The 14,726-nt window shown below is 38.8% G+C and overlaps 1 protein-coding gene across 3 annotated transcripts in view; it reads left to right on the top strand.

The window, feature by feature from the left end:
• The first annotated feature begins 547 nt into the window (after positions 1–547).
• LOC122653137 (probable protein phosphatase 2C 26) overlaps positions 548–14,726 on the top strand; it is a 51,127-nt gene continuing 36,948 nt past the window's right edge. For 2 of the 3 annotated variants that reach the window (XR_006331717.1, XM_043847079.1), the window contains exons 1-7: positions 548–741; positions 2,134–2,185; positions 2,355–2,434; positions 2,548–2,629; positions 2,837–2,907; positions 3,038–3,117; positions 3,187–3,284. Coding sequence is in view for 2 of the 3 variants with exons in the window: in XM_043847079.1 (XP_043703014.1) it covers positions 599–741; positions 2,134–2,185; positions 2,355–2,434; positions 2,548–2,629; positions 2,837–2,907; positions 3,038–3,117; positions 3,187–3,284 (606 nt within the window). In the remaining variant the exon portion in view is untranslated. The remainder of the gene's footprint in view (positions 742–2,133; positions 2,186–2,354; positions 2,435–2,547; positions 2,630–2,836; positions 2,908–3,037; positions 3,118–3,186; positions 3,285–14,726) is intronic. The other variant, XM_043847080.1, reaches the window with a different exon arrangement.

Here is a 14,726-nt window from a genome sequence, read left to right as displayed (position 1 = left end):
GGGTTGGGGTTGATGAGAACACAGTGGGGCGGGTTGCAGGTGGGGGTGGAGTTGCAGGGTTGCAACGGTGGGATGCTGCAGCCTTACGTAGAGAAGAAAGAAAGAAAGAAGGAAGAGAGGAGAAAGGGCAGACGATTAAAACGGAAAGAATTATAAAAATATAAATAAAATAAAATAAAAAACAGAGATAACATGAAGTGTTAGGGTATTTTAGGAAGTTCAATCATATTTTTTCTTGGAACCCATGATCAGTAATAAACTTTGGAGATTAAGTAAAGTAGTGAATGTGAAACAAAATTAAACCTACTTATCTAGTTATTAATTTTCTTATTTATAGATCTAGGGAATTTCCTCTAAAACAATTTTAAAACCTATTTATTTTGTAATTTCCATTCTTATTTATCTTGTAATTTCCAACCGTAGGCACGATCTCTTGGTTGATTCGGATCTAGTGGGATTCGGGAAGGAATATCCGACTGACGTGGCACAGTTCCTCAATACCAAAGATAAATTCATCTTCTTCTCTCTCTGTCTGCTCATTCTTTCCGTGTCAGTGGAGAGTGAGATAGGGAGGGAGAGAACTGTTTCAGAGCTGGGAATGTCGCCTCTCATTTTCAGGTCTGCGATGTCTCATTCTCGTGGACTCTCTTTCTCATTCTCTCCTGATTCATATAATTTCGATTCGATTTCGAATAAGAAGAGTTCGCTTTCATGCGCTCCCTCAGAGTTGAGTCCCGTTCGGTAAGCTGACCTTCAACTTCTCACTTGTAAACTGTTTTTATCGAGTTCTTTCCCATGGCTTCCTCTGTCCTACCGATAATTGCTTGATGTGACTTTTATTGAGGAAGTGTTCAGCCAAAAAAGAAAAAGGAAACCAATATGAAGATTGTTGAGGAGTTGGTATTTGCCATAGGAATTTAGAACCTGTAGTGAAGGAACTTTAGTGTTGCTGTTTCGTAAGATCCAAAGAATGGCAACTGAAAATGATATTGTCGCAATTGAGAAAACATCATTTTTTAGAGAAACAATCTCCTCAAGGGTAATATCCCGAAAGTTCTACCAAAAAAAAAATAATGTCCCGAAAGTCTCTCATACTTACCTAGTTTGTCCTTAATGTTTGAAGCAGTCATACACCATCTATTTAGCTGAATTTTCAGATAGCCAGATGATAAACATCCTGAATGCATATTGCAAATCACACTCTTACTTCTCCCAAACCCCAACAACACGACCCCCCCCCCCCCCCCCCCCTCAAAAAAAAAAAAAAATGTTGCATGCATAAAGTAGAATCATAAAATGACAGAGTATCTGTATAATTTTAACTGAATTTAGTAGGTCCCCCGAGTCTTCAATACTGCCAGAGGAGCAACAAGATTTAAACCCATGAAGTTTTCTACTTACAGCAAATGCTTCTTTTACTTATTTTCATCTACTGTTTGCATAGCTTGGATTTTTTTTATAGGTAATATCAAAATATATTAGGAGAAAAGAGAGGAAAGAAAGAAGATTACAAAGTTAGGCAGCACAAGAATGCTTCTTTTAGACAGACCCTAAAGGAAACAAGAAAGGCCCCTAAAACAAGCTGGACAGTACCTGCCAACAAAACCAAAAGCCAAGACTAAAGAATTACAATTGGTAATAAATACAATGATCAACATCATCCTTGACAAGCTTACAGAGCTCATCTGGAAACTCAGAAGGGTATATGACAAATTCCGCGTCTCCAAAAGGCAAGGATACAATATAATCTGTCGGTTGATTTATCACCCTCCAAACATGTTTGTATTCACTCCATAGCTTGGATCAATATAGGTGAATCTTGTCATCAGCTAGGTTTTGTCGGGTCTGTTTCTTATTGGCAACACTTCTTTAGATCAGATGGATTGTACAAGTTCAGAAATACCTCTGACTTATTGAGGCTATCAATCATCCTCCACGGTGTGTACATGAGTTTCAAATTATTAATATTTAACTTCCATGAGATGGAAATAAACATCTTAAAGTACCTGATATGTTCTGATTAATCTGTCAATCCTGACTGCTATCAGCTCTGTATTTTTTATTCATAAAGGTCTTCAGCTTTCGTAAGCAATAATTAAACAATCAGGTTGATCTATTTCGTTGTGGTCATAGGTCAGAGGTTTCTTTCTGTGTTGGAACTCACCTCATTCCGCACCCCAACAAGGTAGTGCAAGCTCTGTGAACATCTGGTAGTACCCTCCACAGTTTTGAATGAATACTTATTTGCATCAATGTTGCCTTAGATGATACAAGGAGTTCAATGCTTACATGTAACAAGTCTCGATTTTGTGACAAGTGCAATCTAACTTTTTAAAATCTTGGTCTTTCTTAAGATTGACAGAGGTGGGGAAGATGCTTTCTTTGTGAGCAGCTACAATGGTGGAGTTCTTGCCATTGCTGATGGTGTTTCTGGGTAAAAGACTTCAATGTAACAGAAAGATCTCCCCCCTCCCCCTTTCCAAAGAAAAATTCTAGAAAGCTCTAAGTGCAGTGTTTCTAACAATTTGTTTTAGGCTCTACTTGCAGGTGGTCTGAACAGAATGTTGACCCTGCATTATTCTCCAAAGAGCTGATGGCTAATGCTTCATATTTTGTTGGAGATGAGGAGGTATTGAAATAATAATATTAAGCATGGACTGTCTAAAAGTATTGACACCCCAAATTATAGCTCTGCTACTAAGATCAAGGACATATTTGTGAGAGAAAGAGAGAGCTTTGACTGTCTAGAAGTATTGAACCCCACCCCCCCAAAAAAAAAAAAAGAAAAATTATAATGACTGCTACTAACATCAAGGACATATTTCATATTTGTCAGGTCAATGATGATCCTCAGATACTCTTGGGGAAAGCACATGCTGCCACCTCCTCCAAGGGTTCTGCTACTGTGTATGTTATACTGTCTTTTTCAAATCTATGAAGTTATTCATTTTGACACATTTCAATCAAATATATCTCGTCATATACTAACAAATATGCTAATCTTCTTATCTACTTGCTTTTCCATTGGGTTGAATAGAATTGTGTCCATGCTGGAGAATAACGGAACTCTGAAAATTGCCAATGTCGGAGATTGTGGACTACGGGTTCTTCGGAAAGGTGATATCCTGAAATTGTACATTCCAATTTGAAACTTGAAACTAATGCATGGTTTTTCTGATGTTCCAGGAAAAATATTATTCTCGACATCTCCACAAGAACATTACTTTGACTGTCCTTACCAGTTAAGCTCTGAGGTGGTTGGACAAACATACCTAGATGCAATGGTACAAAATATTTAGCATTTTATTTATCAGTAGTGAAATGCCCTGTGCTAGTTTCTGCTAACCCAGCTGTTAATACTTAATACTGCTCTTACCTTCCTCTTTTTTTTTTTGTTTAATTATATATAAAATGCCAAGTTTACTTGCTTTATAGATCAGGATACGAAAACCACGCCAAAATTTTGTTTTTTTGAAAGATGAAGACAATTTTTTATTCTCCTTCGTTTGCTTAGTGAGTGCACAATTATGTTATAGAAAAGTTTCTCACATTTTTGGCTGTAGACTTTGTCTTGCACCAAGCCACCATATCATGGATTACTCACTTAAGGTGAAAAATATAAATGATTTCTTCTCAACCAATTTACTTGTTGGTTAAGTCTTTGATACTGATGTTGGAGACGCATTTCCTTCATTGTAAACTTGAAAGATACATCAGCGATATAAGTTTTATCATTAACATATCCTACTGTTAATGCTGTCCTTGAAGGGGAAGAGTGATGACACACTGATTCACTGAATGATAACAATGACATCTATAAGGTTAATGTTGAGGTTCCAGCAATTTCTGTCGTCATGGAAGAGTCAATCCTTGATGTTTCAAATGCATGGTTTGAGATCTCGCCGAGTTTCTCGGTATTTCGCAAAGCTGAGACGAGATGGTAGTCAAAACAAAAAAATACAATATCTCGCCGAGATCTCGGGTCGTGGACATGGTTTTGGGTCTCGGGTCTTTTTTTTACCCATTTAACTTAACATATAGGAGGCAATCTCGACAGAACTCACTAATCTCGGCGAGTTTTGTCAAGAAAGCTTGAAACCCTCTCTTCTACTCTTCTTCTCCCAAAATCTCTCTGCTACTCTTCATTTTTTTCATGGATTGAAAGCTTTGGAGGGTGATTTAGCTGCCAAACTGAAGATTGAACTCCATTTTTGCAAGATTCATCAAGTTTTTGAAGGATTTTTGAAAGGTAAGTAATTTTCCCTAAATCTATGTTTTTCAAAAAAACATTGATGAAACCTTTGTAGATTCATGTGATTTTAAGTTATGTTACACAACTTTGGCCGATCTATCACTTGATGTAGTCCGAATTTTTTTATTATATTTTTTGGAAAAAAAATGAATTTTTTCAAAAAAGAAATTGAAAAAAATAGGATGAATACTTATTGTTTGGATGTGATTTTCATATATGTTCGATAATTTTGGATGTTCTACATCCTTATAGAGTCATTTTTTTTTCACCCATTAAATTTTTTTTTTATTTTTCAGCTTTAATAATAATATTATTAAAATTTTTAAAAAATATATAAAATTAAGGAAAAATACCTGTTTTTATTGAAAAATTATGCACCACATATGTACATAATGTCCAACTTCAAATGGTGTCAAATACATCATTATGTTATAATATTTTATACTTTAAGGTATAATTATTTTTAATAAAAATTTTAAATATTATTTTTAATTAAGAAATAAATACTAGGGTTAGGAATAAATTAGAGATAGCTATTTGATTGTTCTAGTAGCTTCACATTATATTTAATAGTTATGAATACAATACCTTAAGTGTTTAATACTTTAAGTATGTAATAGTTACTAATACATGCATTCTTATGTAACAGTGTAAAAATTAAGATATTTCTTACACAATGAGGGATATAGCATGGCTACATGGAGTCCCGCCGATGTCCGAGGACAAAAAGAAGTCAAACTGTAACTACTGTGGAAAGATTCTAAATTCTGGAGGAGCAACTAGGTTAAAGCAACATTTGTCTGGTACAGGTAAGGATGTTGCCTCATGCCGAAATGTTTTGAGTCAAGTGAAACTGGCTATGACACAAAACTTGAGAGGAGTACGAACAAAGAAAGCTGAGAGGGAAAGACAACAAATAGCTTTTGATGAGGCAGTTCTAGAGTGGTTTGGTGTAGAGATCCGTGGAGGAGATGATACTGAATATAGGCCTACACTTGGTGAGTTCGAATTAGAGGCTGAATGGAGAATTTACTAGCAGACTTTGGCAGAGAGTAGACAAAGTTTGTATTTTGAGAATGTGAGAAGATATGAGCAAGCAAGAGGAGCTAGTGGATCTGGCTCAGCTGCACCAGTGTAAGAAGCTGGGTGGAGGAGAAGCACTGGCACAAGAGAAATCCCACGGCCCCCAGTCCGACCACGAGCACATTCCCCAAATCCCATTTTTGAGCAGGATCCATCTACTTTTAAGCAACAAGATGCCTACCAGCCATCCGTCCCGCAAGTGTTTGGTGGTAAACAAGAGGAAGCACGGAAAGCCTTCAGCAAGTTCATGCTATACAATGACATTTCAGCTAATGTAACACAAGGAACATACTATAATGCATTCCTTGATGCTGCAGGGAGGGCTGGCCCAGGATGGAAGGGGCCTTCACCATATGAGTTATATAATGTATATTTGCCTCAAAAGGTAGAGGAGCTAAAAGAGTACATAGAGGGTCTGAAGCCAAGGTGGGACACATATGGGGTTACCCTTATGGCTGATGGTTGGACTGGACCTACTAGACAGTCCATTATAAATTTCATGGTGAATTGTAATGGGAAGACTTTATTCTTGAAGTCTGTTGATGCATCAAAGCATGTAAAGGATGCATCATACTTGTATAAGCTACTGAAGCAAGTGGTGGAGAAAGATATAGGAGCAAAGAACGTTATCCAAATTGTGATGGATAACGGTTCTAATTTTAAAAAGGCTGGAGAGAAGTTGATGAACAAGAAGAGTAAGAGGATCCGCCTCTTTTGGACTCCATGTGCAGCACATTCCATTGATTTAATAGACTGGAGAGAAGTTGATGAACAAGAAGAGTAAGAGGATCTGTCTCTTTTGGACTCCATGTGTAGCACATTCCATTGATTTAATGCTGAAGGACATGGAGAAAAAAGCTTTGGTGGTTGGTGTGGTCAATAGGGCAAGGCAAGTGACCAACTTTGTATATGACCATGGTTATGCTTTAGCCATGATGAGGGAAAAATTCAAGGGGGATTTAGTGAGGCTTGGTGTCACTCGATTTGCTACCAATTACATTGCATTGAAGAGCTTTCAGACGAAGGTGATAGGTCTGAGGTCTATGTTTGCAAGTGAACAGTGATTTGGTTGACATGGTTCTAGGTTAGAAGAAGGGAAGGCAGCACAACAAACCATTGTAAGTGATCAATTCTGGAAGGACTTGCATAAAGTTATTGCCATATTAGAGCCAGTGGTGGCAGTACTAAAGATGATTGACACGGAGAAGAAGCCTACCTTGCCCCACATATATGCTGTCCTGGAGAAGATGAAGGAAATGGTCTGAGCTGCAATACCCCGAAGTGCTCGGTCATACATTAACATCATTGATGAGCGATGGGAGAAGCATTTGAGTCATCCATTGCATAAAGCTAGTGAGTTCAGCACTTCAACATACTTTACACTTTATATGAGTTTTTTTACATTTACATATTCAAAACTCAAAAGTATTAAGTCACTAACAAGTTATATTTGTGGTTTCCTCTTTACTAGCATACTATTTGGATCTAAAGTACCAGTACTCGCATGATCTTGGGCTAGACACAGATTTGTTAGTGGCAGTTCAAACTGTTATTGAGAAGTTGGAGCCCAATGCCAAGACACAAGCTGACTACAATGACGAGGTGAGAATATGGGACTTTGGTACTTTGGTAGTGAGTAAAGGAATGTAATTACTAAATAGCAAATACTAATGCATCTAATAATGTTTGAAATTTAAAATGAAAATAGATCAAATTCTTCAAAGAGGCCTCAGCAAGTTTCAGTCAAAAAGCTGCAGTGGAGGGTAGACAAAAATCAGACCCTAGTAGGTGGCATGACATTACATTTATGAATTATAATTTTATCCCTTTAGAATACACATATTCTTAATATTCTATGTTTATAATGCAGATGATTGGTGGGTGCTTTATGGTACAAGTTCACCCAACCTGAGGAAGATAGCAGTGAAAGTGCTCTCACAAACTTATTCATCCTCTGGGTGCGAGCGCAACTAGAGTACATTCGCATTGATACACTCAAAGAGGCGGAACAGATTGGGTAGTCAACGACTGGAGCAGCTGGTGTGTGTGTGCATTATAATATGAGACTAAGGATGAGACACATACGTGAAGAATTTGAGACCAATGACAAAGATCCCATCGAACTAGCCAACATATTCCAGGAGGACTCTGATGATGATGAGGATCCCCTATTCCAGTGGCTGAGGGATTGTGGTACACCAGATATGGATGAGCCTGGAGGTAGGCCCGACTCCACCATTGCGTTCGTAATCGGTACAGATGTTGAGGACTATATGTCGCAAGAGAGGCGTGCACATTCAGAGTTACCGAGACCTTTTGAGGCTGCAACAGGAACTGCTCCTGATGATGATGATGATGATGGTGATGATGGTGATGGTGATGACCCTGCTGGTGGTGATGGTGGTGGTGGTGGTGGTGGTGGTGGCATGTAGAGTGGTGGTTATTATGATGATCGTCATGAGGGGATGCGCGAGCAATACCAGCATGAAGTGGGAACGTAGGAGGACCCTGTGCGTTACACAGGTGAGTCTCAGTTTACACATGCCACACAAGATGAAGACCATGATGGCCACAGTAAAACGTACAAGAGAAGGACGGGTCGCAAACACAACCAACCTCAGCATGATGACACGAGTATGAACACCATGCTAGCAAGTTTTGGAAGCATGAGTATGGATACTGGTAGTGAGAATCAGTCGTGGCATTCATCTCAGCCTCATCATCACTATGATTATGGCTAGGAGAGCACCGGTTCTGAATATAGTGTCTATGGTCAGTTTGGCCAGTCAACACATGAGTTTGACAATCAAAGCACTGGGTCTGGTATTGGGCCCACATTCCCAGTCCCATACATGCCTCAATATGACAGTAGCAGAAGCAGTGGATCTCACACTTCATGGCAATTGTCTCACGCCACATGGCAACAGCTATACCCTAGGATAGGGGCCTTGCTATATGTGGATACAACTCTTATATGAATGCTATGGAGAACTATATGCAACAGTGGAGCAACAATATGTCATGGGAAGACTATGTGGGACAAGTGGGGAATGAATATGTGATTCAATCTCATTTTATGTGATGATAATTGTAAGTTGTAACATTGTTAAACTTAAACAATTTGATGTATCAGTTTAACATTTGTAATGCTTATTAAGTTGTTTTACTATTAATTGAATGTTTTGCTAGCTTTCTATTACTAAATTATGTCATTAATGTATAGAGTATGGTATTTTAGTATGTCGTCACCTACCAACTTAGGGTCCGATGTCATTGTGTTTAAATGGCTTAAAATAGGCTGAATACCAACTTTCAGACCCAAAATAGGTCTAAAACCCACCGAGATGGGGTTTCGAGTCGGAAAAAAAAAAATGCAAAAACTCGCCGAGATCTCGGCTAGATCTCGACTCGACTCTGTTTTTGGCTGGGCCGAGATGGCTCTGAGACCCGAGTTTTCGAACCTTGTTCAAATGTCGAGGCGTACATTGAAGAGTTTGAAGTAGAGAATGTTGAAGACAATTGTAGAAGACCCCATGGACATGACTGCTGATTTCAAAGTTAAGCATATAGAATTCATAATGCCACCAAAGTTCTTTGAAGAGAAAGTTTCATGCCTAGATACATTCCTAACATCCACGAGCTGCTTGATTACTGTGATGGTTTGAAGATGGATGTTCATCACACAAACTTGATTCTTCTATTTTTCAAAATTCGAGGTCAAATTTTTTCTAAGAGGGGGAGAGTTGATGTAGGATAAAACATGAAGGAAAAGAGGCCAAAACACTGTTCACGTTACTGTTCATGTGAATAGTGTTATAGCTCCTTATTTTGCCTTGGTGGAATATTATTAGAAGATCCTGTGAGGCCTAAGACCAGATCATGTGAAGACTTTTTAGAAGGGTCAATTTTGTCTGTGTGGAGAATTATGAGTTTAGTTTAGTTTCTATTTTTATAATTATTCTCTTAGATATTTTTTGGTTGTCTATTAAGCAACCTTAGCTCTTTAGTTTCTAATTCTAGATTTAGAAAGTAGGCTTAGCTTTTATTTAGAAGTTTCTATTTTTAGTTTGTTTCCATTTCTTGCAAGTTTCTAAATTTCTCTTATTTGTAAGGCAAGCATAGCTGCCCATAAATATGTAAGCCCTTAGAGACCCCCTATTATTGAATGACATTTTGAGGCATTCTTGCACTCGATTATGGGAGTAAAAACCTCTATTCAACAGCAGAGGCCCAGGCTGAGAAAGCCATTCCCGTACCCCCTTTCTTCTATCTTCTCCTTGTTTTGCTAGATATCCTTTAGTACTGCTGCTGCCGTTTCTCTGTTGATCAATACCAGTTTTGTGAAGACCAATCGAAGGCTGCAATCATCCCCAACATTCCAGGGCTGCTGTTGCTGCTACTGCCATTCGATTGGAGACTGTTGCTGTTCCTGCGAGTTGTTTTGCTGCTGCAACATCCGAGTTGGATGTCCTCACAACCCTTCATCAAAGCTACTTGGTTTTGGGGCATAGAACCACACCTCCTAACACTCCACTCGATCCCAGTTCTCTCCTATTCTGCTGGCTGGACTGTTCCATAGCCATAACCTTCTCTTTTCATTCCCCTCTTATAACTCCACTATTGTCCATCGAAATCACATCAAACTTGCAGCAGAACTCCATCTCAACAAGCCCTACATTCGATCCCAAGTTTGGTGTTCTAAAATCTACTGGTTTGGGAGATCTGTCCTAACCTTCTCTTTTGGGATTCCCTTCATATCTCCCTTGTTAGCCATCAGAATTGGCTGAGATTTGGAACACAAGACCTACCCAGCCCCTGCTCCATTCGATCCTAGTTTGACACCAAACTGATGGCTGGATTGCCTAGTATTTGTTACCTTCTATTTTGGTGTTTACCTTCTAATTCTGATGTGCTTATATTATTGATGATCTGCTGCAACTATTATCGATCCTACTGCAGAATGGTTCTTAACTGAACCTCATCTACATTAATACTGCATTGGATCCTTATGTTTCTCTGCTTCTGTTGTTGGGAGACCAAAATGGATCAAGTTTTTGTTTTCTTATTCTCTACCTTGGAGACAATTATACAAATGCATCTCTGCCTAAAGATAAATATTTCTGCCAAAATGCCTCCCCACCATTATAGACCTATGGATACAACTAATTGTTTTATCTTCATTATTTCTTAACACCTTAAGGGATTTATAGTCACCTAGGTCAATAGGTTACCAAGATCCAAAAGAAACCAGAATCGCGGACGAGGAAAGGAACCAGATCTAAGAGAAATGCAATATCAGGAAATAAGAAATTCTGATCTCGCTAAAAGGCTGGTAGACCAATGGATAGATTCCAAGTAACTGAGGAATCCTACTTGAGATAGGGAACTTTTAGAACCAGAATGGTTGCAGAGTTATAGTAATCTCTGAATTGCAACAACAACAACTCAGCCTTATCCCAACTAAATGGGGTCGGTTACATGGATCCTTTCCCTCTAATTTGAGGTCGTACTTGATACAAAGCCTTTCCTCAACACTTCTCCAAAGGGTCATTTTAGGTCTGCCCCTGGCTCTTTTATTTCCTTCAGTCTAAATCAAATCACTCCACCGTATTGAACCATCGAAAAGTCTCCGTTGAACATGGCCATTCCACCTCAAATGACTTTTCTCATAGCTTATCATGTATCGGAGCTACTCCCAAATCTGATATATTATGATCATTCCTTATTTTATCCTTCCTAGTTTTGCTACATCCATCTCAACATCGTCATCTTTTCTACACTAAGTTTATCTACATGATGCTTCTTACATCTGCATCATACATCATAGCCGGTTGTATGACTATCCTATAAAATTTCCTTTTAAGTTCTAAAGGAATATGTCGATCACACAACACTCCAGATGCACCTCTCCACTTCATCCATCCTATTCTATTTCTCTGTGAAATATCATCCTTTACATCACCTTCTTTACTTATGATTGAGCCCAGATACCTAAAAAATCACTTTGCAAAATCTCTGTCTCATCAATTTTCACTTTCATTATCCGTCCTTAATGTAAGACTAGATTACCTAGTCCCAAAATAACCCACAAATCAAAATAGAAACAAAGGACAGAATTAGAAGGTTAGGAACTCAAACCAAAACAGCCTGTAGAATGTCTCCAAATTCAGGTCGAATGGAGATGAGGTTGAAGAGAAGCTGCACTCCAATTTTTAGCCAATTCTGATGGCTAGAAGTTGAAATATGAGGAAGAACCCAAAATAGAACATTAGGAGCTGTGGCTTGATGGCCTGATGAAACTCTCAAAAGGGCTCAGCAGTGGGTGTAGTGATTGCTGAGTTGTGGTCCTTCAATGGCCAACAGCAAGGAAGGAAGAACAGATGCAGCCGCAGAAGTTGGAGGCTATTGTTGGCTCAGATCAGCAACAACAGTGTAGAGTGAAGGAGGAATGACTTCTAGTTCTTCACAGCAGCAGCAGCAACTCTCGAATGGGGTTCATCCAGTACTTGGAGCAGACCAGCAGTAGCAGCCTTCTATTAATGGTGTGCAACAGCAGCAAACCTTGAAGATGATTGGGAATTGAATTTGGTCTTCAAAGGATATCTTCAGTCACAGAAACAGTACAGCTGTGTATATCGAACAGGAAAAGTAGGAGAAGATAGAGAAGGGGGTAGGGGGATGGGCTTTCTCAACCCTGAGTCTCTCACCCACAGCCATCCCAGCTGTTGAAACAAGGATTTACTCCCGTAATCGATGGCAAGCTTGGCCAGAAAATTCTATTCTTCAAAATCTGTTCCTTCCTTACAATAGTGGCCTATTAATAGCTTAGATAAGCTTACAATAAAAATAGAAACAAACTGAAAATAGAAAGTAGGTAGAAACTACTAAAACATAACTAAAATTTGAAACTACTAAGGTATTATAGTTCAGCCACATGCAAGAATAACTAAAATAGAAAGTAATAGATTTAGTAAGAGAATAGTAACAAAATAAAATCAGATCTTCAAGTCTTTTTGCAGCTGATCCTCTTTCTTGTCAAAGCTTGGATTCCCATGTGGTCCCCACCAAGGATCTTCTAATAATATTCTCACCAAGGCAAAATAAGGGGCTGTGACACTGTTCACGTGAACAGTGTTTTGGTCTCTTTTTCTTCATGTTTTGTTCTACAAGAGTCCTAGTGTAACTAAAGTTACATACCTTATACTTTGTCTTTGTTCTAGTTATTTTAAAACCTTTTGATTCCAAGGTTGATCCCCATAACTCCAACTTAGCATTAATTTTTTTCTCTACTTTTGTCTCATCCACTAAAACAATATCATCAGCAAAAAGCATACACCAAGGAACCTCATCTTGAATGTCTCCGGTTAAATCATCCATGATAAGCGAAAACAAATAAGGGCTTAAAGCTGACCCTTGATTTAAGCTAATTGGAATTGAGAATTCACTACCTTGAACCCCCACAATTCTTCACTACCTTGACCTCCCATCATACATATCTTTAATTATATCCACATATTTACTTGAAACACTTTTCTTCTCTAGTACTCGCCATATTAATTTAGGGACTCTGTCATAAGTTTTTTCTAGGTCAATAAAGACCATATAGAGATCCTTCTTGCAATCTCTAAATCTTTTCATGAGTCTCCTAAGTAAGTACAAGCTTCTGTCATGGATCTTCCTGTCATTAGATAACCCTTCTTGAAAATTAGTTCTCCGTAATTGTAGTTTTTTGTCTCTAGTGGGTTTCAATAACCTTCTCCCATAATTCTGTAGTATGACTCATTAGTTTTATACCTCTATAGTTATTACAGCTCTGAATATCACCTCTATTTTTGTTAATCGGAACCACAATGCTTCTGTTCCATTCATCTGGCATTTTCCTTGTGCTCATAATCTTATTAAACAATTTGGTTAGCTAAGATAAACCACAAATTCCTAAGCTCTTGCATACTTCTATTGGGACTTCATCTGGGCCTAGTGTCGTGCCTACTTTCATCCTCCTTAAAGCTTCTTTTACTCCAGACACCCTAATCTTTTGTACATATCTATGACAGGTGTCTTGATGGGTAATGCAGTCTTTCGGGGACACTATTACTCGAATTGTCTTCATTTAGTAGGTTGTAGAAATAATCTTTCCATCTCTTCTAAATGTCCTCATCCCTTATTAGTACAACCATAGGATTCAAGGCGTCACTTTGGTCGACTTGGGTGCCTTGGACGCCTTGCCCACTTAACTAGCGCCGCCTTCAAATTGGAACCACTCCAACGCCTTAAGTTGTCGAGACGCCGTGATAACTATGATTAGTACTTTACCATCTTTACTTTTAATACATCTAACATGGTTGAGATCTCTACTCTTCCTTTCCCTCATTTTAATTATCTTATGGATAGCTTTTTCCCCTTCCTTAATGCTCAGTTTTTTATAAAGATCTTCATTGTTGTAATATGGGATATAAGGGTAGAATTGTCCTAGGGTTTTTATGTTGTGTTGCCCTAGGGGCATTATTATCTTTGAATTCCTTTCTCATTATTATAAATAAAGGTGTGTTGTGTCTCATAGACATAAGTTACAACTCCTAAAGTCATCATGGTATCAGAACAGGAATTAACTTAGGGATTACCACCACCGCCGCCTCTCTCTCCTCTCTTCCTCTTTCTCTTCTTTCTCTCTTTCACTAGGGCCGCTACCACCTACCGCCACCTACCACCACCATCGCCCCTCCATCTCATCACCGCCACCGCCTCCTTTTCGCCTCCCTCTTTCTTGGTTTCCCTTCTAGAGTTACCGAGAGGTAGGGAGTTGCGACTCCCTTTCTCCGCTACCCCTCGGTGGTGTTTTCTCTCACCACCGAGGGCTTTACCCTCCAGTTTTGTTGATCCCCAGCCCTTCCTCATGTACTAAAAGGTTATGGTTCTTGCAAGTTTTTTTTAGATTTATTCATGATCTAATTTTTCCTAGATCTATGGTTGAGTTTTCCGCTATTTGCTACGATGTTTGATTCTTCGACTGCTACATCTACTTTGGAGGGACAAGTTCGTGGTTCTCATGACGGCTTTCCCACTTTCCCTGTATGCGCTGTTCGATTGGATGGTAGCAATTATTTGATATGGTCCAGATCATGTAATCTCAACATCGACTCCCACGGGTTTATTGGTTATCTCACTGGCACAAAAGAGAAACTTCTCAACCTAGTGATGTCCTATTTGCTTTCCAGTATGACACCACAGCTTGCTCGTGGTTATCTTTTGCTTGACACTGCTGCAAAAATTTGGAAGGTTGCCCAAGACACTTATTCTCAGGTTGGGAATGATGCCCAGGTATACGAATTACATAAAAAATTCCATGAAACCAAGCAGAAGGAACTCAACCTTTCTCAATATTACTCTGAGT

Source organism: Telopea speciosissima, chromosome 2 (genome assembly GCF_018873765.1).
Source record: "Telopea speciosissima isolate NSW1024214 ecotype Mountain lineage chromosome 2, Tspe_v1, whole genome shotgun sequence".
Taxonomy (NCBI): Eukaryota; Viridiplantae; Streptophyta; class Magnoliopsida; order Proteales; family Proteaceae; genus Telopea; species Telopea speciosissima.
The sequence above is the reverse complement of the archived record's forward strand: the minus strand, read 5'-3'. Positions and strand labels throughout refer to the sequence as shown.